Consider the following 24,617-nt stretch of genomic DNA (forward strand, 5'->3'; position numbering starts at 1 on the left):
CGATACCACATCATATGGTTCTGCTAACCTGCAAAATTGACTTCATATAGCGTGAAGGAACCACTCACCTGTACGTTGAATTTTATAACTTGCAGCACGATTACAAATTACATTAACACCTCGAAAAACGTTTACTTTGAGGGTACCTGTGATGCTTATGATCACGTATTCTATATGTATGTCTGTGTGATATGTAAAGGACTATCGTCACAACACAGGTAATCGACGATATACAGAGTGTGCCATTGTAATTTGATTCCCCTATGCAGTTCAGTACGGCATACGCCATAGATCACAAATTTCTCCTCATATTAAATACCAGTGGGTACTGCCCAAGTTTTTAGCCGCGGACTGGAGCGTATCAGTAACCTGGTTAAGAATAAGCAATAAAATTTGTCTACATAAAACAGTCTGTTTTAATATCACTTTCAAGCAAGCTAATCTCGCAAGTGCAAGAGCCGATATCTCAGTTTTGAGGTAACAGAACGCGCTCTAGCAACGTCGTCAGTAAGAGAACTTGAACCAATTTGAGACTGAAAGTGAATTAAACTTTGATTGAAAACAATACAACTGAGAACAAGAAAGTTCATTTCGAAGATAATTTATTCCACAGACAGTATTTTAAAGAGAAACTGTGTCGAGGAAAATATAGGCAATGATCATTAAATAAATATGCTTCAAATATGATCTTTTTTGGTTACAACTACACCAACATAACATCTATACCACGGTCTCCATACGAAAGAGGTTCAAGGAATGTATGTTGTGGGTTCGATCCGATTGAAAACTAGCCGTATTTTCGGATGTTTTGCTAAGACTGTAAATTTCCCACTGTTGTCTGCAAATTGATATTTGCTAAGATAACCTATTCCATCAGTAAATTCAATATCATTACCAACATCATGTAATGAACTAATCTACCCAGTCATCACCTGTAACGCGCATACATGTTGAATCCAAGTTTGAAGTTTCTGCACGGTTCCAGTGACGTAACGGCCTTTCATCGGCGTCTCGCAGCCGCACTGGAAAGTGACCTTTTCTCTCGTGGCGCGAATTCTGCGGTGCATGACCTGGTTGCACACTCCGTTACTTTCGGAGCTGGGCCGTCCATCATTGCCCACACGGACTTCAGTATCCATAACCGGGTATTCTACAAAAACATGGACAGCAAATCAAGAAGATCAACAACTGTTCAAAAGACTGAAAACGTAAGAGCATCTTTGCTTAAGGTAGTATGCGCCTCGAAAATGAAAGACAAACTTTTGCTCAAACTTTCCTCTGGGAATCTTTAAACCGTTCTCTCTCAAAATTTTAGTATGACAGCAACCAATTGCCCAAGATTTACCGATATTAGAAATTCAAAATGTCCGCCACTCCTGTGGTACTTCAATAGAGGAAAAATTAAATTTTCGGTTTTCGAAAACCTAACCATTTAATGTATATATTGTAAATTTTAATGATTTCTCGACACTGTGTGAGAAGAGCCATTGGCTCAACAGTTTATCGAGATTAAATAAAGTCTAAATAAAATATCATACACTTGTCAGATTACTGCTTAGAAAAATATGGCAGATTTCAGCACTCCCGCCCCTCCGAACGTAGAGACAAAGAAACCACACCACCACACCACTTAGCACTCTAAGAGGCCATCAATGCACTCTCAAAAAGGGTATGAACGGGTTTTACTATCAGAAATGGTATTGGCATGCCATCAAGCTGTCGGAAAGACAAGTGGATGACCGACTCCTCCATCTGTTATTCGGTGAGATACATCACGTATTGACTTACCATTGCAGGTATCTCTGTTGATTAGAGTAACTTCATAAACATCACTCACTTCTCCCAGATCGATCAGCCAAGAAGAATCGAAGATTCTCTCCGCTTTGTAGAAAGAAAATCTACTTTCTACATCCAATGCAGCCTTGGTTATTTGCTGAAAGAACTCTTTATTCTCTGCAGCATTGCTCAGTTTTACAGGAAATTTGCAGCCTGAATAATTACGGAGAGACAAGGCGAAATATGAAACATCCACGTAGTTCAGTTTCGAAAAATAAACTGTATTTCACTTTATAAACACTTATTACCCGGTCCACGAGGGATAATAAAAGGCGCTAAGGCCCGAATGGAGTCCAATTTATGGTGTTTTATAACACATCACGTGCTCATGATGTTCCATGCTTTTGGCTTTAATGTGCCTTGATGTAAAGATAATGCAATGATACCTTATGAGAAGTTTACTTGACGATTATCAGTATCAGTAATAGGAGTTCCAATTTTGTCAGAAAAGGAAGCAAAATATCCTTAGCATACATCGTAACGTCCCCATCTGCAATTGAATCCTTGCTGTCAATGAACTGTACAAGTTCCTTAACTGTTGGAATTGAAAATCTTGCAGTTTTAGTCGCTCAAACCATGGACCCTCGAGTTTTTCTCTAGGGTCAATGCTCAAACTGAGTGATTTTCGTACTCTAAAATCTCACAATTGTAGTGATGTACTCCCCTCCTGTCAGAAAGGCTATACGTAATCAATGTTGACAAATCTACGCTGTTTAACAAATGATCTGAGTTGGTTTCAAAGTGTCGTCACCAAACAAATATTATTTATCAAATTTCAGCATCAACTAGAACTATTGTAAAAGAAAGTACCTCCCAAGAGTTAAAGTAGTCTAACTACTGAAACTTCAGTAACAGATATAATTACTTTGTACTTTGTGTTATTATTTATAACGCTCTTGAGCATCGAGCTCCCACGAGGACATTTTTGGATCAATTAGTCGTTGTATACAGAGAGAGCTTATTACACTTCCTTGCAATGTATCAAGTTCGCTATTTAAAAGGTCAGTTTTCGTAACTTCGTCACTTCTTTATCTGTTCTCTATTGTGCTATGCAGTATTTATTACATACAATATTCTTGAATATGACTTTTGACTATGATTTTGGACCACCGGTGGATATAATTTATATCAATTTTCAAGACTGACGGGGACAGGAACCTTGTGCGCATGTTACAAAGTGATCAAAATACAGTTCTAATATAGTACTTTCCAAAGTTGCACGTTCTGTAAAGTACTCTGCACAATTGATAAAGCAGTCTTAAAGTATGCCTTGTGTGTTATTTTCCATTAAAATCATTCTTTTTGATATGTAAAAATGACAGTATATTAGATTTCCATTCAATTGTATATGATGGTGATGCCAATCGGAAGACGATGCACTTCATGTGAAAACTAACGAAGTCACCACAAAAATGTTAAAGCATTATTTAAATTGTTGTTATTTTTTGTTGTTTTTGCTTTAATATTATCACACTAAAAATGCAGTACACAATTTTCTTAGTTTTAACTAATGGGTTGACTCTAAATTGTCTAACAATAGTGTATCTATGCCGTTCATGAATACATTAAAAATGGTAATGGTAGAAGCCAATGTGGCATCATCATCATAGTATGCACATTTTTGTCGACTGAAATAAACCCAATTATCTTGGAAAGTGCGTAAATATGACAGGAGAAATAGTTTAGTGTTGTTGCGATGTGTCGATTACGATTACCATACCATAAGCGAGTTATGAAGAACTATAAACCTTACATGTTTGAATTCAAAGATTCCTTAAGTTGTAAATTTTCCTTGTAGGTGTTGACGATTTCTGTCTTGTATTATCTGTGCCGTTAAGGGCCATTTGCCTTTTAAACTATGCGATAAATATTCCATTTATTCATTCATTCATTATATTTATTCATCCATATACTCACGTGGAATTAGGGCTTCAAGCTCGCAAAGATTTGCATTGCCCCAGTCTCTAAGTTGCTCCACTATTATGTATCTGCCAGTCGCCCCGCACTTCGAAAAAAGAAGAAATCCGCCCTTTTTATTCCTAACTCTTGCACAAACTTCGTTCTCTCTGGCCTTCAGGCTGTTTCCAACGCGGATTCTGGCAACACCGTTAGACTCTGCATTCACAACGTAAAAAGGATTTCTCAGTTGTCTTATTCTTTAGAAATTTATGAATTTGAATTATGAAGTGAGGACATTACTACCAGTTCGATCAAATCGTCCAGCTCAAATTTAGGGAGCATGGTTATGTTTGTTGTCAGTCTGAAAATATGCTACTGTTTTCGTGAACTGCTAAAACAGCGGTGTTCTGATTTGCTTATTTCAATGATACTTTTGAGGACTATATAAATAGATAGATAGATAGATAGATAGATAGATAGATAGATAGATAGATAGATAGATAGATAGATAGATATTGATAGATAGATAGATAGATAGATAGATAGATAGATAGATAGATAGATAGATAGATAGATAGATAGATAGATAGATAGATAGATAGATAGATAGATAGATAGATAGATAGATATTGATATGTATGTATGTATGTATGTATGTATGTATGTATGTATGTATGTATGTATGTATGTATGTATGTGTGTGTGTGTGTTTTTAAGTGTAAGATACACGAACAGGAATTATTCCAGGTAAGGTCTTAGTTAGTTTTTTGGCGGAATTAAAATACTTATTGCTAGTACTTACTGACGTCCTTTGACATACGGAATCTGATACGATTTATCTTATATTCTTGCAAAAGGTCAATTGTCATTTTTCCATCTGGTAATTTACTGGTTTCACCGCAGGTCTCCTTGTCTCCATCCACGACATTCCTCAGGTTTACCTTTCCTTTTCCCTTAATCTTCTTACCAATGGCAATATTAGCTGTATAGTAAATCGAAGTTGTCAAGTAAAAGTAAAACCCGTGAACAAACTCTAACCATACACAGTCTGAACATTTCAAATTATATTAATGTCTTCCACTGGCCTTCACTTCTGCAAGATGCAGGATTTAACGAAATATAGCTTCAATATGTAAAAGTAGAAATGATTCTGTGATTGAAAACAGTAGCATTGAACACTTCTTAACATGTTAATTGCGACGTCAGCTGTTGGCGACTAATGAACATAACATCTCTCTCTCTCTCTCTCTCTCTCTCTCTCTCTCTCTCTCTCTCTCTCTCTCTCTCTCTCTCTCTCTCTCTCTCTCCTCTCTCTCTCTCTCTCTCTCTCTCTCTCGTTTAACATCAGTCACTTATTATCGCCCAAAAAAGCCTCTTCTGCTTTGTAAAATGTCGCCTAAAGTATGCGTTTTTTATTAACACGGTGATTTGTTTGATTACTGACACTATGTGGCAGACCAAACGGATTCATAAATGCTCAAAATAAGGGAATACTTCGAAGTGAAGAAGTAACAATCACTAGTACCTTGGCGAAAGTTTTGAATCAATAAATCACAAATAAAGAGAGGAATGATTGGACTTCCACGATCCAGCCAAGAGTTAAACAACAGCTGTGACATTTGTCGGACATGCTGCAATGTTTTCAGCATCACTTTTGACAACCTATTATCATAGCTAAAGAAATTTAAACGCTTGGACACATTGTGCAACACCGTACATGGAGGGAACAAGCCCAAATAATCGTCTTTAAAACATTTATATCACTGCATTAAAAATTAACCAAAACAACACAATGTTCCGTGATTGACGACAATAAGGAGAGTTAACTGTTAGTATAAGGCAAGACTCTGGAATGGCACAGTTACTTTTTAGATATATCTCTTTCTCATACATGGTTCAGCGGCTTTGGATTCCTTTTGTGTAAGATGCGACTCGAGTTTGCTTTTGTTTTTTGGTCGTCATTTTTGCAATTACATTTGAGTGCTTTGCTTTTTCATTTTACGCTTTTTTTTCTTTATCACTAAACAATGTTCATATACCTCGCATCTTGCCTCGTGTTGTTTACAAACATTGTGCTTTGTTTCAAAAAAACACCAGTATTTGCTATCATGTCACCGTGGTATATTCTCAATTCATCAGTTATATCTCCTTTCTCGTCACTGCTTATGAGTCATCGTTTTTTGCAGCTTTTTCCACATTGTGCTGATTATCTCACTTTTTTTAGTTTTGGGTTGTTGTCTCTCTATATTATTGTCCGATCACCAGATGTTACCGAGCAATTCTTGTTGTCAGTTTCTTTTATCATTTTCTGTTAACAAATTATTCCTCTTCTGCCGTTGTCTAATCTACAACTATTTCATTTCATATTTTATTTTATAGCTGTCGAATATTAGCGAACAACTAAGAGAACAGTCGTGTGCCTTTTTTAAACTTGACAATTGTTTACAGGTATACAGCCTCTTCAGAAGATAGCATCAGCATTATAACGTGTATATTGCATTGAAAAAGTTTGCAAAATGATATATGTTTGATCAATGAAATTTGTGTTTGGGAGCTTTAAGTTTTCGAGGAGAGGGCTGGCGTTGAAGCGGGAATTGTCTTACTGCTGTTGAATGAATAAAACATTTTGCAATGAACAAGTAAATAGTCAACTTATTCAATTTGATATTAAGTGACACTTTTCCATTTCTTGTGTACACGGGTCTATTAGGTTTAATTCCGTTGTTGTAATTTGACCACTACCGACAAGATTCTTAAATTAGGCTAATGCATAACAACAATCACAATTTCATTTTACCCAGTGCACACAGAGTATACATTTAATTCAAATCTCTCAATTCCTTTCTCGAATAAAACAATACATCTGTATTGTTAACGCAAACCTCCTTACACACACTATATAGTATCAGTTTCGTTACGTCATTGAGATGTTATTGCAATACAGATATTTCTTTTACCCGAAGAAATGTCTGCGCCAATTAGATAAAAAAGATTTACAGGATTTATCTTCCCTAAAAAGATCAGAAACATCCCTTTTTGTAATACCAAATATTGTAATACCCTACGAAAAGTGTTACCCACTTATCATCTGGCACTGATTGAAGCCGTAGTGTATACTGTATAAAAATCGCTCCGAAAACATATTACCCGTTACCTTATATTGTCAATTTTTTACTCGCTCATATGAGTCGGATAAGAAAAGATGCCAGGTATACAGTTAATAAATTGGTAACATTTATGCTTGGCGTGATTCAAAGGTCCAAATTAACAAAAAGGTGACAGTCCTAAAATGAACGATCCAATGATAACTTTCAGAAATAAATAGTTAACAAAACCAAGACTGACCAAATCCGCCCGCTTCAGCTAATTTTGCGACGACGACAAAGAGAACGGCGAGGTACAGCCACTTCATTTTCCGATAAGAATTGTCTCCGGATAACTCTGGGAAAAGAATATCATTAAGCAATATTAAGTCACATGAAACATTTTTGAGAAGTGATTTACTAATCGATTTATGATATACGTGAACGTTTTGGCGCAAAGTAAATAATTAGTTCGTCAAACGCTGTTCAGCTCCTCGTTACGCTAAGGATAACCGCTCATTTTCTGTTGTGATCAATAGTAAAATAATCGCAATCATACCAATCCATAATCCAAAACAGCCTTCATGTTTCCTTCAATACAATCGCTCCGAGAAGTTCACATAGATATTGACTTAGATTGGCGTGCTTACACATATAAACACAAGTTTTGCAAATTATAAACATCGCAGATTCTATGGAGACAGTACACTTACCCTGTTTGGTGTGGAGCCTGCTTCTGCCGTGCAGCTTTCAGCGTCCACTGCACTTGAAATGCGCTAAAGTAGACTGGTTGTGTAACTTACACCTGGTACAAGACTAATGGAAGCTTAACGAAGATACGATAATTCTGTCCGGCTGTTTACATGGTTGAAACTCCTCCCCCTTCGGATCAGATGTTGCCTTATAAAATACGGCATATCGTGATCAATAAACGGAAGAGGATAATATTTCAAAAACTGGTCTGTACCCATTGCAATGTTTAAAATGTCTTCGAAATCAATAAAGTCAACGATAGTCATTGTTTTTAATGTACCGTCACTGATGGTCATTAATTGCATCTTCGTCAGTTTTATGCAACTTGTTGCATTGTCATTCTCTACCAGACATCCCAGAGCTGATGTCGAGGACTTAATCAAATGTCAGTTCAACGAGATACATTTCAGGGGCTGAAATGTTCTATAACATTCCTGCTTTAACTATAAAATGGAGATAAAGTACTCCAAAAACTATTTCAACAAGTTTCAATTATTTCAACAAGTTACTAGGTCCTATTGAAAATCCCTAATGTAGGCCTATTTGTTCTGCACATTTAACGCAGGTAATGACGACTACTTTGAATTTCAAATTTCCATGAATCTTTGGTAATATGCTTGCATTGTTATCGAGGCAATAATTTTTCATGATGAAAGATTACGTATTTTCTTGCAAATAAGGGAAGGAAAGGTTGAATACTTACGTTCTTGGGATGAGAGTTATCCTAGCGGAAATGAAACCATTTCCTATGAATGTTATATTTGTAGCTAACCTTTCTTGATTCAACTTTAAAACGATTTTTTTAATTCTTAGTTTAAAACCCAGAGCAGATTCCGGGATATATCCTTGGTTGTGCGTAAAAGAGATATTTGAGCTTGTAAGCTGTCTTTGTGCAGTTCATTTGTTATGACTGTGCGCAGATGAGCTAGTGCATCATGAGGTGGCAAACCCCCCCCCGCTCCCTCACATGTTGAAATTGAGGACATGGAATCGTGTTTCAATCGTTAGCGTCAGCCTTCAACATACAATGTCATAGGAATAATGGTCTGCTTCTCATGTAGATAAACGCGAAATGCATGATTCCGATCCCACTGTCTAATTCTTCTCATCATACAGCAGAATTCACCAAAAGGGTGAGGCAAACATAAAGCTTGGCGATTTACTGCATTATGTGTTTCTTTGTTGCTCTATTAATAGCCCTTTTAAGGGGGTGCTGTACCCAACACACTTTTTAGCAAATATTCATTCAATGTTAGTGAATTTGTTAACCCAAGATCAAAATACTGGTTGGGTACACCTTTTAGCCTATCAAGCGGTCGTAAGTGACGTGATAAAGAAGTGTTGGTTTATGCAAATGTATGCAAATCACCTTATTTCCTAGCTTCTTTCTTCTCCAATTTCAAGATTTCCAAAGAATCTAACTCCACTCTGGCTGGGTCAAATTTTCTGAATTTTCACATTATGTTCTTTGAATGCTATTTAACAAAACGACTATTTTGTTTGGAGATAAATTCTTACATTTCGAATAAGAGGCATTTTAATTTTGCTAATCATGATTTTAATCACTTTTTGAGTGTCAGTCTTTCAACCCATGCCATTTTAGAATGAGGATAGATAATGCAAAACAAAATAGTCGTTTTTTCATACATATGCTCTTCTTTCAAATGAAGTATTACATTTCAGAAAATGGTTTTGACTTAAATTTATAACACGATTGGAACTAATTCGGGATAATTAGATTTTAATATTTTTCAAATTTCTCAAAAGTGTTAGCCGCCATATAGCTTAATAATCGATATTGCAAATTAATCATAAAAACAAGTGTGAATATAAAAAGAAAAGCAGATCATATAACATTTGTAGATGAAATCGTCATTACTTCACCATCCAATTATCCAAAATTAGTTCCAATCGTGTTTAAAATTTTTATCATGAATACCAAAATTGAGGTTTTTTGCCCCAAATATACACCAACGTCATCCTTTGAGTAAACTGCTACTATAATACTAAACATTAGAGTCTCTGCTTTTGAAAATGTATAATATGAGGGGGTTTCCTTGTCATCTTAGATGAGAAATGTTGCTTTGAAAAAATGTGTGTGGCAACATGCTGCTCCAACTTAAACGTTTTAAACGGTCATCGCTATTCGGCAGCTTTTACTTAGATTTTGTTTTTGAATACTAGGTAGAGCAGACATCGACTTCAATTTATGGTGATCACAGCTGGTGTCAAGTAAGCCATGGCAACCTATACGCGATAAACTACATTGTCTGATTTTCTGATGCAAAATTAAAATATTCAAATCTGTAAGAGACCCGACGGGAACGGATAGCAAAAGTAATATTAATCCGTGTACTTTAGATAATCTACAACAGCTGGCCTATTGTAGTATAGTTGAAACCTGAAAGCCATGTAGTACCCTGTCGCTTTTGAAATCCGTAACCATGAAAATTACTAATTATATTGTCGGTGTACTGTTTTAGTTACGGTATTTTCACTCTCTTGATATTTCATTCGAAATGAACAACCTTTTCATGACAGGCATATTGTCATTATTCAATTGAAACGACGTCTTCAGTGCTTTCTTCTGTTCCTTAGTTTACGACTTTGGTGACTTATTGATAAACCATTCCATGACAAGCGCCAGACGTATGTTTTTCCTGCCCTTTTGGCACGAATGCATGCGTATACTAAGAGACAAGAGATGTGAAACATTCTAGCATAGCATCGTTAAAGAAAGCTTTTGTTGAATTGCAGAAATAATCTACGCCAACTGTAGAGCACACATTCGAATGTAGCATCTTGGTCGCTTTAACCGAATTCCTAAAGAGTATTTCCACTACAATTTATCTTTCTGTGTTGCTGCTACAGATTGGAATTGCAAAGGAAACTCTTTTACTGCACAGCCTTTCCTATTTTCTGCTTGAAACACCTTAGCAGACATATATCTAATCAGAATAAACAGAAGGTAAATTATTTGATAGATTCGAAATTCATTTGCAACAAAGCCTCTCAAAGTAAGAATCGTCTTGGTACACATGGCTGTTCCATTTAAAGGAGTATGTGGTCTACCTCTAGTACGTTAGATAGTTGTGTTGAATTGCCTGTTGACATTTCAGTGAAACAGTAACTCAGCTTCTGCTCAGGACGGTGACATTATCACATTAAATTATGTAACTGTTGTTTAGTGCAGCTGTTGCAACTGACACCGGATCAACTTTTATAAGTCATTCTTCGTCCACCCGTCCGTTTGTTTGTTTGTTTGTTTGTTTCCATTTTTCCACAAAGTTTGAATTCATAATGCATTTTGATTAACGGCAAAATTTTGTTTCACATCTAAAAGACTGCATTGATGTAGCATAACTATCTAGTAACTGCAGTGTAGCATTTATGTTACATTGCAGTTATGTCAGGCATGATCCTGCATTACCGTTACAGGCATGCTGGAACATCTTGTGCAGCACTCATGTAACACTCATTTACATACAGTGAACCATACCTGAAACAGCACTGTACCATGAGAACCCCAGCATGCTTGTTGCAGCCTTGCAAGGACATCGATGTCACATGAGTGTACCTTTTACGAAACATTGCTGTTGCAACACTGTACAATGACAATCCCGGCATTGGTGTTGTAGCCCCAAAAGGACATCCATATCACATGAGTGTGAAGTGTAACAAAGATGCTATTTTGTTAATGATGTAAGGGGAAAATGCATCTGGAAATATATCTCTGTAGACCCATTTAAGGCTTTCAGAATAAGTTCTTTGTTTAACTTGATAAATGCGAACGATTTAAATTAAATATATTGAAATTGCTCCTGGGTGTATGTTTCCTGCATGTGAATTATAAGACCGGTCACCAGACCTGGATTTAAAGAGAATTGTATATTTTATTACTTCAATAGTTCAAAAATATGGATGATAATAAAAACATGAGAAACAATAGTTTAACAAAGACCAAGTAAATAACAAGTATAACTGTATAAAAATGAAATGGAATAAACTTCTTCATCTTCGTTTTTATGGCTTCATACGAAGTTAGCATATCAGTTCAAAAGGCGGCTATTTGGGGAAAAGCATACGCAACTAGGAAATGTTCATGAAAATACCGTAATGTTTTAAGTCGTCTGTTCTGTTATTTTTCTACTTTACGTGTCAAAACAATGAAAATCTCCCACTTCAATATTGCAGTCATGATATCCGGCAAGAAGGTATTGTACATGATCGTATACAACACGATGTCTCTGAACAGAAATCGTCCGATTTCTGAAATCAAATGACCAGCCAATCCGCTAATATTGCTGTAATCCTTATGACCATTGTCACACATCCAAGATAAAATTTTGAGTTGGGTATAAAAGAATGTACAATTAAGCCATTGCTGACTTGCCTTGTACGCCAAGAAAGATCCATTGTCTAATGAACTAATATGGATGGATACTTTAGAACTGTGCAAATATTTGCTCCCAGATAGCTCGTAAGGCTGCAGTTTAGTGAAAAAAATACAAAAGTAATAGAGTCTTTTTCTATTATTGACTTATCAGCGGTCTATCCGTGTCTAGTAATTATGATGTCTTTAGTTATGGTGTGTTTCATAACCTAAATATGAATAACGTTATTTGACACTATTATAGAGTACAAGACGATGGTATGCGTATACTTTCACAAAAGATCAAAACTATCTGGCGCCCTCTGGGGCAGAATGTTGGAGTCGATATGTCGGACATAGCAAGAAAGAAATGCCAAATGGACGATGAGGGCAGAGTAGAAGTTCTGACTCGTTGGTTGACTGGCAGAGACAATGATCTTATGTGGGAAGATTTCATGTATCTGGAATTGACGAGAATGTTGCAGATACAATCGCAGAGCTTCGTTCGAGTAACCCCTGATATTCCCCTTTTGTTTTTCTTGGCTCGTTCGATTCAACACAACAATTTTAGAACGTATACTAGATCATTTAGAATATAGAGTAGTTGCATCGCAACGCTCTTTTGAGGAATTCATATTTTGGGCATGCGTTTCCGATGCATTTGGCTTTCAAATGATAAGGATACCGAAGCCCATCAGCTGAAAATAGGAAACGGTCATGAAATGCGAGAAGTAGATGGTCGTCCACAGAAACTGTTCCCTTTTAATCATTTAGCCGTTCCATGCATAATTGCCAGGGCAAATTTTTGCAGTTGACATTAAGTGTTATAATGTTTGCCACTTAATAATCTTTTAATGTTTCTTAGGATAATGCGATAAATAGAGTTTTTTGTGAAAATTCACTTCTAAAGAATGATATAAATATGAATGTAACATGAGATCAAAGAGAGTGTGAAGGCAGCCGTAAGTTATTATTTGATTTTTCACCTCAAAGTTATATCAAAGTTGATTATAACTAGCACCTAAGTACAATGAAGCAAAAATATTTAAATTTTTAACTTCTTTTGAGATTCCTTTTCCAAATTGCAAGACTGATTGTTCTTTTAATAAAAACGAAATATCGACTTTTTACTGTAGTTCTTTTACTGTAAACCTTGCAAGATTTAAAATCGGAAATCATCTTAAGAAAAGTATAAGAAATATAAATGTGTTGTTTCAAGCATTGACATTTTTTAATGGGCTTGTTGATCTTGAAAATGTACTTGTCAGCAGTGGTATGAATATAAATAAAACAGGAGGCCAACAGATTGTGAAGAAAACTGTAGTTACTTGTTATTTCCCTAAAGAACATAAATCAAAGTTGATTTAAAAAGAACCAATTCTTCAAGCAACAATTTGAGTAACTGTTATAAATAAATAAAACAAATATTTGCCTGACAAAGAAGAACACAAAGTCACTCCAAACCTTCTCCTAGCACATCAGAAGAATTCAAAAGTGTTTAATCAACATATTAATAACGGTAATATTTCTGCCCTTTACATATATTAATTCTACAATCTCCTGAAGAGACAATATTTTTATTATTGATTGATTGAATGAGTGAGTGATTTAGTCATTCACTCATTTACTTATCATACCATTGTCTCATTCACTCATTTCTTCATTTCTTCATTCATTCATTCATTCATTCATTCATTCATTCATTCATAATTCATTCATAGTGTAAATAGTGTGATACTTATTTGCAAGTTTTTAAAGAAAAAAACATGCATCGTTTTGAACATTGTCTCCTTTGCTAAAAGTAGCAATTGTTTTATTAAATGAGACCATGATCTTGGCATTTTAGCTCGATATCAATTGTTGCTGAGCTTTTGACTTCATTGTAGCTCAGCCCCCGGCCAAACCTGTTATCTGCCTATTTCGCACTATGCAAACATGCAGGCGCCGGAATTCCAACTTGAAAAGTGAAATGGACTCTGATCAACGAGATAAAGGGAAAGCGCCACGAATCCAGACTGTTGAAAGCATTGGTGTTTTATATGTTGTGTACGACTGAATATAAGAGAACAGTATTTTCTTTATCGTTATCCAGAACGAAAAGGGATATTCGATCTGGGTTGATGTTGTGGATGAAGCCACGTTGAATACTGCTCACCCATCTGGTCCCCTCATCAATTATATTTAATAAAGAAATTAGAAAGAGTCCAAATAAAATTTATCAAGTATCTTTGTTTCCGTTCATCGATGGCTTACTCAAGGGCTCTGTATAGTAACCTATGTTATGAATTTCGCCTTCCCACATTGGAGAACAGGCGAAAATTTTTAGACACTCTTTTTCTTTATAAAATCCTTCACTCAGTTTATAGTGTACCAGATGTTCTTGCACAGATTCATTTTAACGTTCCTGCTTTTACCTTGCGTCGTGCTGTTCTTTTTAGACCAGTGTCAGCACGTACGAATATCTTGAAACATTCATTTTTATCACGATCTCAGACATATTTTAATTCTATCTGTAACAAGCAAAATGTAGATATTTTTAATAACTTCAGTAATTTTCGTCATGGATTATGTAAGATCCTTTTTTCTGAATAATTACTTTTATCTGGATGTATTTCTGTGTATCTTTCGTATTATTGCTGTTTTTTGGTTTTTTCTTACGTGAATTCTCCTGTCTGTTTGTTTACGTTTTCGTTTTTGTATTATATTGTTATTTTCAAACGAACCTGTTATTGGGGCAACCTGTTGGTTCGAGATTAAATAAAAAAAAAGAAATGAACTGGTTAACAAATTTGGCCGTAACCGAGTTATACCGAGGTTAATTTGCTCAGCAACAATCGACATCGAGCTAAAAACGCCACATCATGCCCTTATTTGATGAAAAATTACTGCTTTCAGTGAAGTTCAAACTACAGAAATCAATGCTCAAAATTACGTATGGTTTTTCTCTTACAAGCAGACAAACATGCATTACTCACATTATTATGTCTCTCTCGATTATGAATTTATCCACTTAATTACAATAGTATTTATATTATTTATGAACGAATTGCAGATGATGAGTGAAAAACGAAATGAGTGACTGACTGAATGACCAAATGTCTAAATGATTCACGATCTGTACCATAGCTTTCCTCCTTTATATTTTGTGTCTGCACATTTTGTTTTTCTTTGATTTGTTTTGCTTTCGTTTCGTTTTTGTTTTGCCTTGATTTCATTGGTTTTTAGTTGTACGATAATTGACATTTTGACGAACGGAATGGCTGAATTTAATTCTTAAGGTAGTATGCGCCTCGAAAGTGAAAGACTTAAGCTTTTGCTGAGCTTTCCTAAATGAAACTTTCAACCATTCTCTTACCAAATCAACAATAAAAATCGGGAGTCGGCGAGCAAAGTTTGGAACTAACGACACAAATTGCCCAACATTTTGCGATATTTGAATTCAGAATGGCCGTCATCTCTATGTTAACTCTATGAGGGGAAATTAGATTTTGGATTTTCTAAAACAATAAGACGGAGGGACTTTTTCTTTCGGCAATAGCTTTAAAATGACACCCCACAAGTGGTAGGTCAGAAAAGAATTGCTAAAATTTGAGAGTCCGAATATCTTTTCCCTATGCGCGATCTACCTGTATTCATCGATGCAACGTCAGTTGTTTCTGCTAAGATACAAAATGGACTTCATATAGCGTGACGGATCCATTCCACTCAACATTGAATTTTAATACCTCTAGCATGACCACAAATTACATTTACACTTTGAAATACTTTTACTTTAGGATCATCAAGAGCTCCTGTGATGCCTATGGTCACGAATTCTATGTGTATGTCTGGGTGTTGAGTTTGCAAGTTAACTTTGATGTAAAGGACTGTCGTCATGTACAGGTAATCGACAATATGCAGATTGTATCATTGTAAGTTGATTCCCCTTTGCAGTTCACTACGGCATACGCCAGAGATCACAAATTTCGCCGCATATTGAGTGCCAGCGGGTACTGTCGAAAGTGTTTAGCCGTGGACTGCAGCGTATCAGTAATCTGGTTAAGACTCAGCAATAAAAGTGTTTTGACATAAAACAGTGTTTCGATATCACTTTGAAGTAAGCTAAACTAGCAAGTGCAGGAGCCAATATCTCATTTTTGACGTAACGGAACGCCCATTAGCAACGTCAGAAAGAGAGAACTTGAACCAAGTTGAGGCTCAATGTGAATTACACTTTGATTGAAAACAATACAGCGGAAAGTTCATTACGAGGATACTTTATTCCACAGACAGAATTGTGAAGAGAAAGTGTGACGAGAAAAGTACATAGGTAATGATCATTAATATTCTTCAAATTATGATCTGGTGACATTTTTTTCAGGTTACAACTACACTAATATAACATTTATACCACGGTCTAAATAGAGGTTCGGGTCATGAAGGAACGTATTTTGCATGCTTTACACAGACTATGAATTTCGAAATGTTGTCTGCAAACTAATATTTGCTAAGATAACCTTTTTTATCAGTGAATTCATTATCATTACCATCATAATTGAATGAACTAATCTACCCAGTCATCACCTGTAACACGCATACGTGTTGCAACGACGATTGAGGTTTCTGCACGGTTCCAGTGACGTAACGGCCTTTCATCGGCGTCTCGCAGCCGCACTGGAAAGTAACCTTTTCTCTCTTTTTGCCAATTCTGCGGTGCATGACCTGGTTGCACACATCGTTACTTTTGAAGGTGGCCTGATTGTCATTGCCCACACGGACTTCAGTATCCATAGCCGGGTATTCTACAAAAAACATGGACAACAAATCAAGAAGATGAACAATTGTTTAAAAGAGAGAAAACGTAACCACATCTTTGCTGAAGGTAGTATCCGCCTCGAAAATGAAAGAATTAAACTGTAGCTCAAACTTTATTTAAGGAATCTTTAAACCGTTCTCTTTCAAAATCAAGAATAAAAAATAAGGGGTCACCGTGCAAATTTTAGTACTAGAGAAACAAATTACCCAAGATTTACCGATATTTAAAATTCAAAATGGCAGCCATTCTTGTGTTAACTCTATGGAGAAAAAACTAAAATTGTCGATTTTCAAAAAATTAAGCCCATGAAAATTTTTCATTTTCCAATAGCTTCAAAATGGGCCCTACAAGTGGTAGATCAGAAAAGAATTGTAAAAGTTTGAGAGTCCGAATATGTGTAACCGAGGCTCGATCCCTATAACGTCCAGACAGAATTATGACGAAGTAACGTTTATTGAGACGAATTTTCCCCAAATTCTAAAACTTTGTAGGGATCGTAACTCACTGATTCAAATACTGTATACTCGGTTGACGTAATACAAACATTGTCTTGTCTTCAATGTTTGATTTAATATCATACACTTGTCAGATACTGCTTAGAAAATTGTAGCAGATTTCACCCCCCCCCCCCCTGAAGCATAGAGAAAACAAACTACACCACTTAGCACTCCAGGATGCCATGAATGCACTCTTAAAAAGAGTATGAAGGGGTTTTACTATCAAAAATGGCATTGGCATGCCATCAACCTGTCTGAAAGACAAGTAGATGACCCACTTGCCCGTATATTATTGGCTGAGATACATCACGTATTGACTTACCATCGCAGGTATCTCTGTTGATTAGAGTAACTTCATAAACATCACTCACTTCTCCCAGATCGATCAGCCAAGAAGAATCGAAGATTCTCTCCGCTTTGTAGAAAGAAAATCTTCTTTCTACATCCATTGCAGCCCTGGTTATACTTTCAAAATACTCTTTACCCTCTGCAGCATTGCTCAATTTTACAGGAAATTTGCAGGCTGAATAATTACAGAGAGAGAAGGCGAAAAATGTAACATACGCGTTCTTCAGTTTCGGAAAATAAACTGTATTTCACATTATAAACACTTATTACCTGGTCCACGAGGAGTAGTTAACGGGCGCAATAGCCCGAATGGAGTCCATTATGAACACCTATTACCTGGTCCACGAGGAGTAGTAAACAGGTGCTATTGCCCGAATGGAGTCCAAATTACGGTGTTTATAACACACCATGTGCTCATGATGTACCATGCTATTGGCTTAAATGTGGCTTTATATAAAGATAATGCAATTATGCGTTATGAGAAGTTTACTTGGCGATTATCAGTGCCGATAACAATAGTGCTAAGTTCTTCACAACAACAACAAAAATAAAATCTCCTTAGCACATCACATATCATCAAAGGTTGCAATTGAATCCTCATTGTCAATAAACTATAAAAGTTCTTATGCTGTTGGGACGGAAAAACTTGCAATTTTAGTCGTTCAAAATCTAAAAATCCCGCAAATGTAATGATGTAATCTTTTACAGTCAGAAAAGCTACGCATAATTAATGCTGACAATTCTGCACTGTTAAACAAACTGAGTTGGTTTCAAAGTGTCGTCATCAAAACAAATATTATTCATCGAATTTTAACATCACCTAGAACTATTGTGAAAGAAAATACCTCCAAAAGGTAAAAGTAGTCTGACGATTCAGAATTCAATAACAGATAATATCAATTAGTCGTTGTCCACTCCTCCTTGCAACGTACCAAGTTCACTATTTAAAAGGTCAGCTTTCCTAACACCTGATATCACTTCTTTTTCTGTTTTCTATTGTGCTGTGCTGTATTTGTTATATACGAGTGAGAAGAAAACTAATAGTTGTAAATTTTCCTTACAGGTGGCAACGATTTCTGTCTTGTGATTATGTATGACGTAACGGTTGAAGGTATTCAATCGTTACTCACCTGGAATAAGGGCTTCAACCTCGCAAAGATTTGACTTGCCCCAGTCTCTAAGTTGCTGCACTATTATGTATCTGCCGGACGCCCCGCACTTCGAAAACAGCAGCAATCCACCCTTTCTATTCTTAACTCTTGCGCAAACTTCGTTCTCGCTGGCCTTTAGGCTGTTTCCAACACGGATTCTAGCAACACCGTCAGACTCTGCATTCCAAACGTAAAATGATTTATAAGTTCTTATAGTCTTTGGACATCGCTGATTTAAATTGTGAAGTAAGGACAATACCATCAATTCGATCACTTCGCTAAGTTAAACTTTAGACAGCAGGTTTATGTTTGTCGTCAGTCTGAAAATATGCTACTGTTTTCGTAAACTGCTATTAAAAACAGCGGTGTTCTGATTTGCGAATTTCAATGGGACTTTTGTTGAAATATATATATATATATATATATATATATATATATATATATATATATATATATATATATATATATATATATATATATATATATATATATATATATATATATAAATTAATTTTGGATAATTGGATTGTGAAATAATGTCACTTTAATCTGCATATGTAAGCTCATATGCTTTTTGTCTCGGACTTTTCTCTTGCACTTTGCTTTTATGAGTAAAATGATTTATTGCAACATTCATCTATAGGGCACCTAACACTTTTGAGATTTTTGAAAAATATAAAGATCCAATTCTCTCAAATCAGTTCCAATCGTGGTATATATATATATATATATATATATATATATATATATATATATATATATATATATATATATATATATATATAATATGTGTTGTGTGTGTGTGTGTGTGTGTGTGTGTGTGTGTGTTTGGCCTTAAAGCCCCAATAGCTGCTAATTTTATGCATTATTTTCATGATTGTATTTTCAAACCAGAGTTGGTTCGTTTAAATGTTTTTGCTGAAGGACGTATATTGAAGTATCACTGCTCACTGATTTGGACCATGACTACACATTTTAAAAGGTTAAATAATAAATGGGTGCCGCACCAATAAAATGGCATCCCCACGGGAAAATACAAAATACAGTATTTTCCTGCACATATACATCGTGATCATAACAGAAACAAGTACGATGCCATTTACTTGAATGCATCACACGGTGGCTAACATTTTGTTGTTGCAATCTTTATTTTCTCTGTCATATGATAAGTTTTTGAAAATTGCGGGAAATCTAAAATGACGTTAAAACATTTGAATTTACATGCCACTCACGACACTCATGGCAGCGTTATACACTTTTTCAGTCTCTAATGGGTCTTATTCAAAGAAACCTCTTGGAAAACTAAGGATATTTTGAGATCGGTTTATTAAACATTTGCAGCTATTGGGGCTTTAATTGTGAGATGTACTCAGAGAAAGTACGCCCAGTTTTGTGGGGGAATATGAAATAATTATTGCTTGTACTTACGGACGTCCTTTGACAGATGGAGTCTTATACGATTTATCTCATATTCTTGCAAGAGGTCAATTGTCATGGTTCCATCCGGTAAGTTACTCGTTTCACTGCAGCTCTCCTTGTCTCCATCCACGACATTCCTTAGGTTTACCTTTCCTTTTCCCTTAATCTTCTTACCAATTGCAACATTAGCTGTATAGTAAATCCAAATTGTCACGTAAAAGATAAAACCGTGAACAAACTCTAACCATATACAGTCTCAACATTTGTCTGGTACTGGCCTTCACTTTTGCAAGATGCAGGATCTAACGATGAATAACATCAATATGTAAAAATTGAAATGATTCTGTGATTGAAAACATTAAGTCGCATTGAACACTTCTTAAATGTTAATTGCGACGCAAGCTTTGGCGATTAATGAATACATTGCAAACATAACGTCTCTCTCTCTCTCTCTCTCTCTCTCTCTCTCTCTCTCTCTCTCTCTCTCTCCCCTAAGCTAAACGCCAGTCACTTATTATCGCCCAAAAAGAAATATATAGTGTCTGCTATTTTATTAAATGTCGCCTCAAATATGCGTTTTATTAACTCTGTGATCTGTTTGATTTCCTACACTATGTGGTAGACCAAACGAATTCATAAATACTCAAAAAAGGGAATACTGCGAAGGGAAGAAGTGACAATGACTAGTACCGAATAATTGCACTTTAGGAGTTCAACAACAGCTGTGACGTTTGTCAGAAATCCTGCAATGTTTTGAGCATCACTTTCTGACAACATATTACCATAGTTAAGTATATGCTAGAACACACTTTGCAACACCGGACATGGAGGGAACAAGCCCAAATAATCCTTTTTAATAAATTTATATATCACTCAATTAAAAACTAACCAAAACAACACAATGTTCCATGATTTACGACAATGAGAAGAGGTAAAAGTTAGTATAAGGCAAGACTCTGGACTGGCACAGTTACTTTTTAGATAGATCTCTTTGTCATAGGTGGTTCAGCGGCTTTGGATTCCTTTTGTGTATGATGCGAGTCGTTTGTGTTTTTCTTGTCCTCATTTTTGCAATTACATTTAAGTGCTTTGTTTTGGCATTTTACGCTGTTTTTTTTTTCTCCATCATTGGACAGTGTTCATAGACCCTGCGTCTTGCCTCCTGTTATTTACGAACATTGTGCTTTGTTTCAAAAAAACACCAGTATTTATTGTCATGTCACCGTGGTATATTCTTAATTCATCAGTTATCTCTCCTTTCTTGTCACTGCCTTTGAGTCATCGTTTTTGCAGTCTTTTTCACATTTTGCTGATTATCTTATTTTCTCAAGTTTTGTATTTGATTGGTGTTCCTATGATCAGTGATCGATCATCAGATGTTACCGTCCAATTCTTGTTGTCAGTTTCTTTTATCATTTTCTGTTAACAGATTGTTCCTCTTCTGCCGTTGTCTAACCTACAATTTCATTTCATAATTATTGAATAGATGTCGAATATTTGCAAACAACTCGGAGAACTTATAAACAGTCGTATATCTTTTTAGAATTGACAAATGTTTACGGGTATACAGCCTCTTCAGAAGATAGCATCAGCATTTTAACATGTATGATGCATTGAAAAATCTGCAAAATTATACATGTGGGATCACTGAAATTTGAGCTTTAAGTTTTCGGGAGTTGTGGCAGGAAGATCGTCGGGAGCTTGTCTTGCTGCTGTTCAATGAATAATATATTTTGCAATGAACAAGTCAATGGTGAACTTATTCAATTTGATATTAAAGTTGACACCTCTCTACTTCCAGTGTACATGGGTCTCTTAGATGTAATGTTGTTGTAATAATTTGACCAGTACCGACAAGCTTCTTGAAATAGGCTAATGCATAACAACAATCACAATTTTATTTTACCCGGTACACACAGAGTATAGATTGAATTCAAATCTTTAAATTCTTTTCTCGAATAAAACAATACATCTGCATTGTTGACTCAAACGTCCTCACACACACACACTCTATAGAATCACTTTCGTTAAGTTATTTAAATCTAAATGCTATCCTGATTTGTCTTGTACCTGAACAAATATGCACGACAATTTGATAAGAAAGGTATATAGGATTTATCTTCCCTAAAAAGATTAGAAACATCCCTTTTTGTAATACCAAAGCTTGTAATACCCCACGAAAAGTTTTGTCCACTTATCACCTGGCACTGATTGAAGCCATAGTGTATACTATAGAAAAATCGCTCCTAAAAATATTACCCGTTATCTTAGATGAAAAAGTTTTACACAATTGCATAAATTGGAAAGAAAAGACGTTTGATAAACATTTTAGAAAGTGTTAACATTTATGTTTGGCTTGATTTGAAGGCCAAAATTCACAAATGGACGAGAATCCTCAAAATGACGCTCCAATGATAACTTTCAGAGAAAAAAGTTAACAAAAGCAAGACTGACCAAATCTGCCCGCTTCAGCTAATTTTGCGACGACGACAAAGAGACGGCAAGGTACAGCCACTGCATTTCCGATAAGAATTTTCTCCGAATCACTCTGAGAATAGACTGTCATTAGGCAAAATTAAATCACACGAAACATGTTTGAGATGTGACTTTCTTCGATATATGATACACGTGAACATTTTGGTGCAAAAGTAAATATTTACTAAAGTAACGCTGTTCAACGAAGTAATTGCTATCAGCATCTTGTTTCACCGAAGATAACCGCTCAGTTTCTGTTGTGATCAATTATAATCATTTGTATTTACTGTATAACAATCGCTCCGAGAACATACCTATTGTCTTAGATTGGCGTGCATACGAAATCATATAAAGACGAGTCTTGCAAATTACAAACATCGCAGATTCTAGGGAGGCAACACACTTACCGTGTTTGGTGTGGAAACTGTTTTTTGCCCTGCAGCTTCAGCGTCCGCTGCACTTCAAATGCGCGTAAGTACAGTGGTTGTGTGTAACTTACACCTGCTGCAAGACTAATGGAAGCTTAACGAAGATTCGATCAATTCTGCCCGGCTGTTTACATGGTTGAAACTCCTCCCCTTTGGATCAGATGTTGGGTAAAATCACGTCGTATCGTGATCAATAAACGGAAGAGGATAATATTTTCCAAAATTGGTCTTATTATTATTTGAAAACCAAATGGTTACACGTGTATGTTGGCACCTTGTCAAAAATCAGCATACCCATAATCACACAAAAATTCAGCTCAACGTTCAAGTTACGTCAGATAACCTTAAAATTTTCACCAAAAAGAAATCCGTTGAGAAATGTTTAAAATGTCTTAGAAATCAATGAATTCAACCATCGTCATCGCTTGTAATGTAGAAAACTAAAGATCAGAGTGAAGGCGTTGATGGTCATTAATGGCAGCTTTGTCGACTTAATGAAACTTACCGCATGGTCAAACTCTACCCGACATTTTCCCCTGGAGCTGATGTCAAGGACTTCATCAAATGTCAAATGAACGAGATACAATTCAGGGGCTGACATGTTCAATAACATTGTCTGTTGTAACTAAACTTGAGACACAGGAAACCAGCAAACTATTGCATACGATACAACAAAATACTAGGTCCTCTAAAAAATGTAATTAAATTTCAAATATCCATGAATCTTAGGAAATATGCTCCAATAATTGCATTACATCAGCGACAATAACTTTTTATCAAAGACTACATATCTTATACTTTTTCTTGCAAATAAGGTGGGCAAAAGGGCTTACACTTAAGTTCTTAGGATGAGCATTATTTTAGCTGCTTTATTATGAATGTAAAATGTGTAGCTAGCCTGTGTTAATCTTTTCAGCTTTCAAATGGTTTTTATATTCTTTGTCGAAAAATCAAATCAGATTCGGGAATGCATCCTTGAAGGGGAAAAAGGAGTATTTGAGCTTGTAAGCTGTCTTTGTGCAGTTCATTTGAATATGACTAGTGCGCAGATGACCAGTGCACCACGGGGTGGAAGTCCTCCTGCCTTTATTGAGATATGAGACACTGGAACATTTTGTCAATTGTTTGTGTAGCCTTCATTCTGCATCTTCATGGGTAAAACTGTCTGCTTCTCAGGCACATAAACACAAAATGCATGTTTTTGGATCCCGTGGTCTAATCCTTCTCATCAAACACCATATAACTACTTTCCTACGGTTTCCTACGGTTCAAATGAGATTAAACCAAGAAAACTTTGACGATTGCTCTACTAATAGTGCTGTTGAACGCATAACCCGCCATAACCCGTCATCACCAGTCAGCATCTTCCATAAAGCAAATATAAGCATTCTAACTGAAGTTTATTTTAACAGATACAAATTCTAGGGAGAAATTCCTGTGAGTTAACATAACCATTATCTTACATTGTTCTAGTGTTCTTTGAAAACTTATTTGGTGTGGACAGGTTTGAAATAGATTAGGTATTGCTACCGGATACCCAGACTGTTTCCCTGGAGTTGAA

At 35.8% G+C, this 24,617-nt stretch overlaps 1 protein-coding gene across 4 annotated transcripts; it reads right to left on the bottom strand.

The window, feature by feature from the left end:
* Window positions 1-585: 585 nt before the first annotated feature.
* Window positions 586-23,150, bottom strand: LOC139120386 (uncharacterized). 4 transcript variants are annotated; one of them, XM_070684777.1, is made up of 7 exons: window positions 23,036-23,143; window positions 22,689-22,712; window positions 7,081-7,163; window positions 4,538-4,717; window positions 3,754-3,951; window positions 1,789-1,989; window positions 586-1,150 (listed from the first exon to the last, which is right to left on the bottom strand). In XM_070684777.1, the coding sequence occupies exons 3-7, from the start codon at window positions 7,145-7,147 to the stop codon at window positions 918-920; spliced, it is 879 nt and encodes a 292-aa protein (XP_070540878.1). In that variant the 5' UTR covers window positions 7,148-7,163; window positions 22,689-22,712; window positions 23,036-23,143; the 3' UTR covers window positions 586-917. The 4 variants fall into 4 exon arrangements, with proteins under 4 accessions (XP_070540878.1, XP_070540871.1, XP_070540888.1 ...); XM_070684770.1 differs by lacking the exon at window positions 22,689-22,712 and having other exon boundaries at window positions 7,081-7,176; window positions 23,036-23,141; XM_070684787.1 differs by lacking the exons at window positions 586-1,150; window positions 1,789-1,989; window positions 3,754-3,951; window positions 4,538-4,717; window positions 7,081-7,163 and adding exons at window positions 16,184-16,724; window positions 17,558-17,758; window positions 18,714-18,911; window positions 20,163-20,342 and having other exon boundaries at window positions 22,608-22,712; window positions 23,036-23,150.
* Between the last annotated feature and the right edge of the window lie 1,467 nt (window positions 23,151-24,617).

Source organism: Ptychodera flava, chromosome 2, assembly GCF_041260155.1.
Source record: "Ptychodera flava strain L36383 chromosome 2, AS_Pfla_20210202, whole genome shotgun sequence".
Lineage (NCBI taxonomy): Eukaryota > Metazoa > Hemichordata > Enteropneusta > Ptychoderidae > Ptychodera > Ptychodera flava.

What these genes read in the sequence shown, in the direction of transcription:
- LOC139120386 (XM_070684777.1), bottom strand. Translation starts at nt 7,147, where the DNA reads ATGAAGTGGCTGTACCTCGCCGTTCTCTTTGTCGTCGTCGCAAAATTA. An exon ending in GCTTGAAGCCCTAATTCCAC is followed by an intron (nt 1,990 to 3,753) that starts GTGAGTATATGG and finishes GTAATTATTCAG; the next exon opens with GCTGCAAATTTCCTGTAAAA. An exon ending in CAACAGAGATACCTGCAATG is followed by an intron (nt 1,151 to 1,788) that starts GTAAGTCAATAC and finishes ATGTTTTTGTAG; the next exon opens with AATACCCGGTTATGGATACT.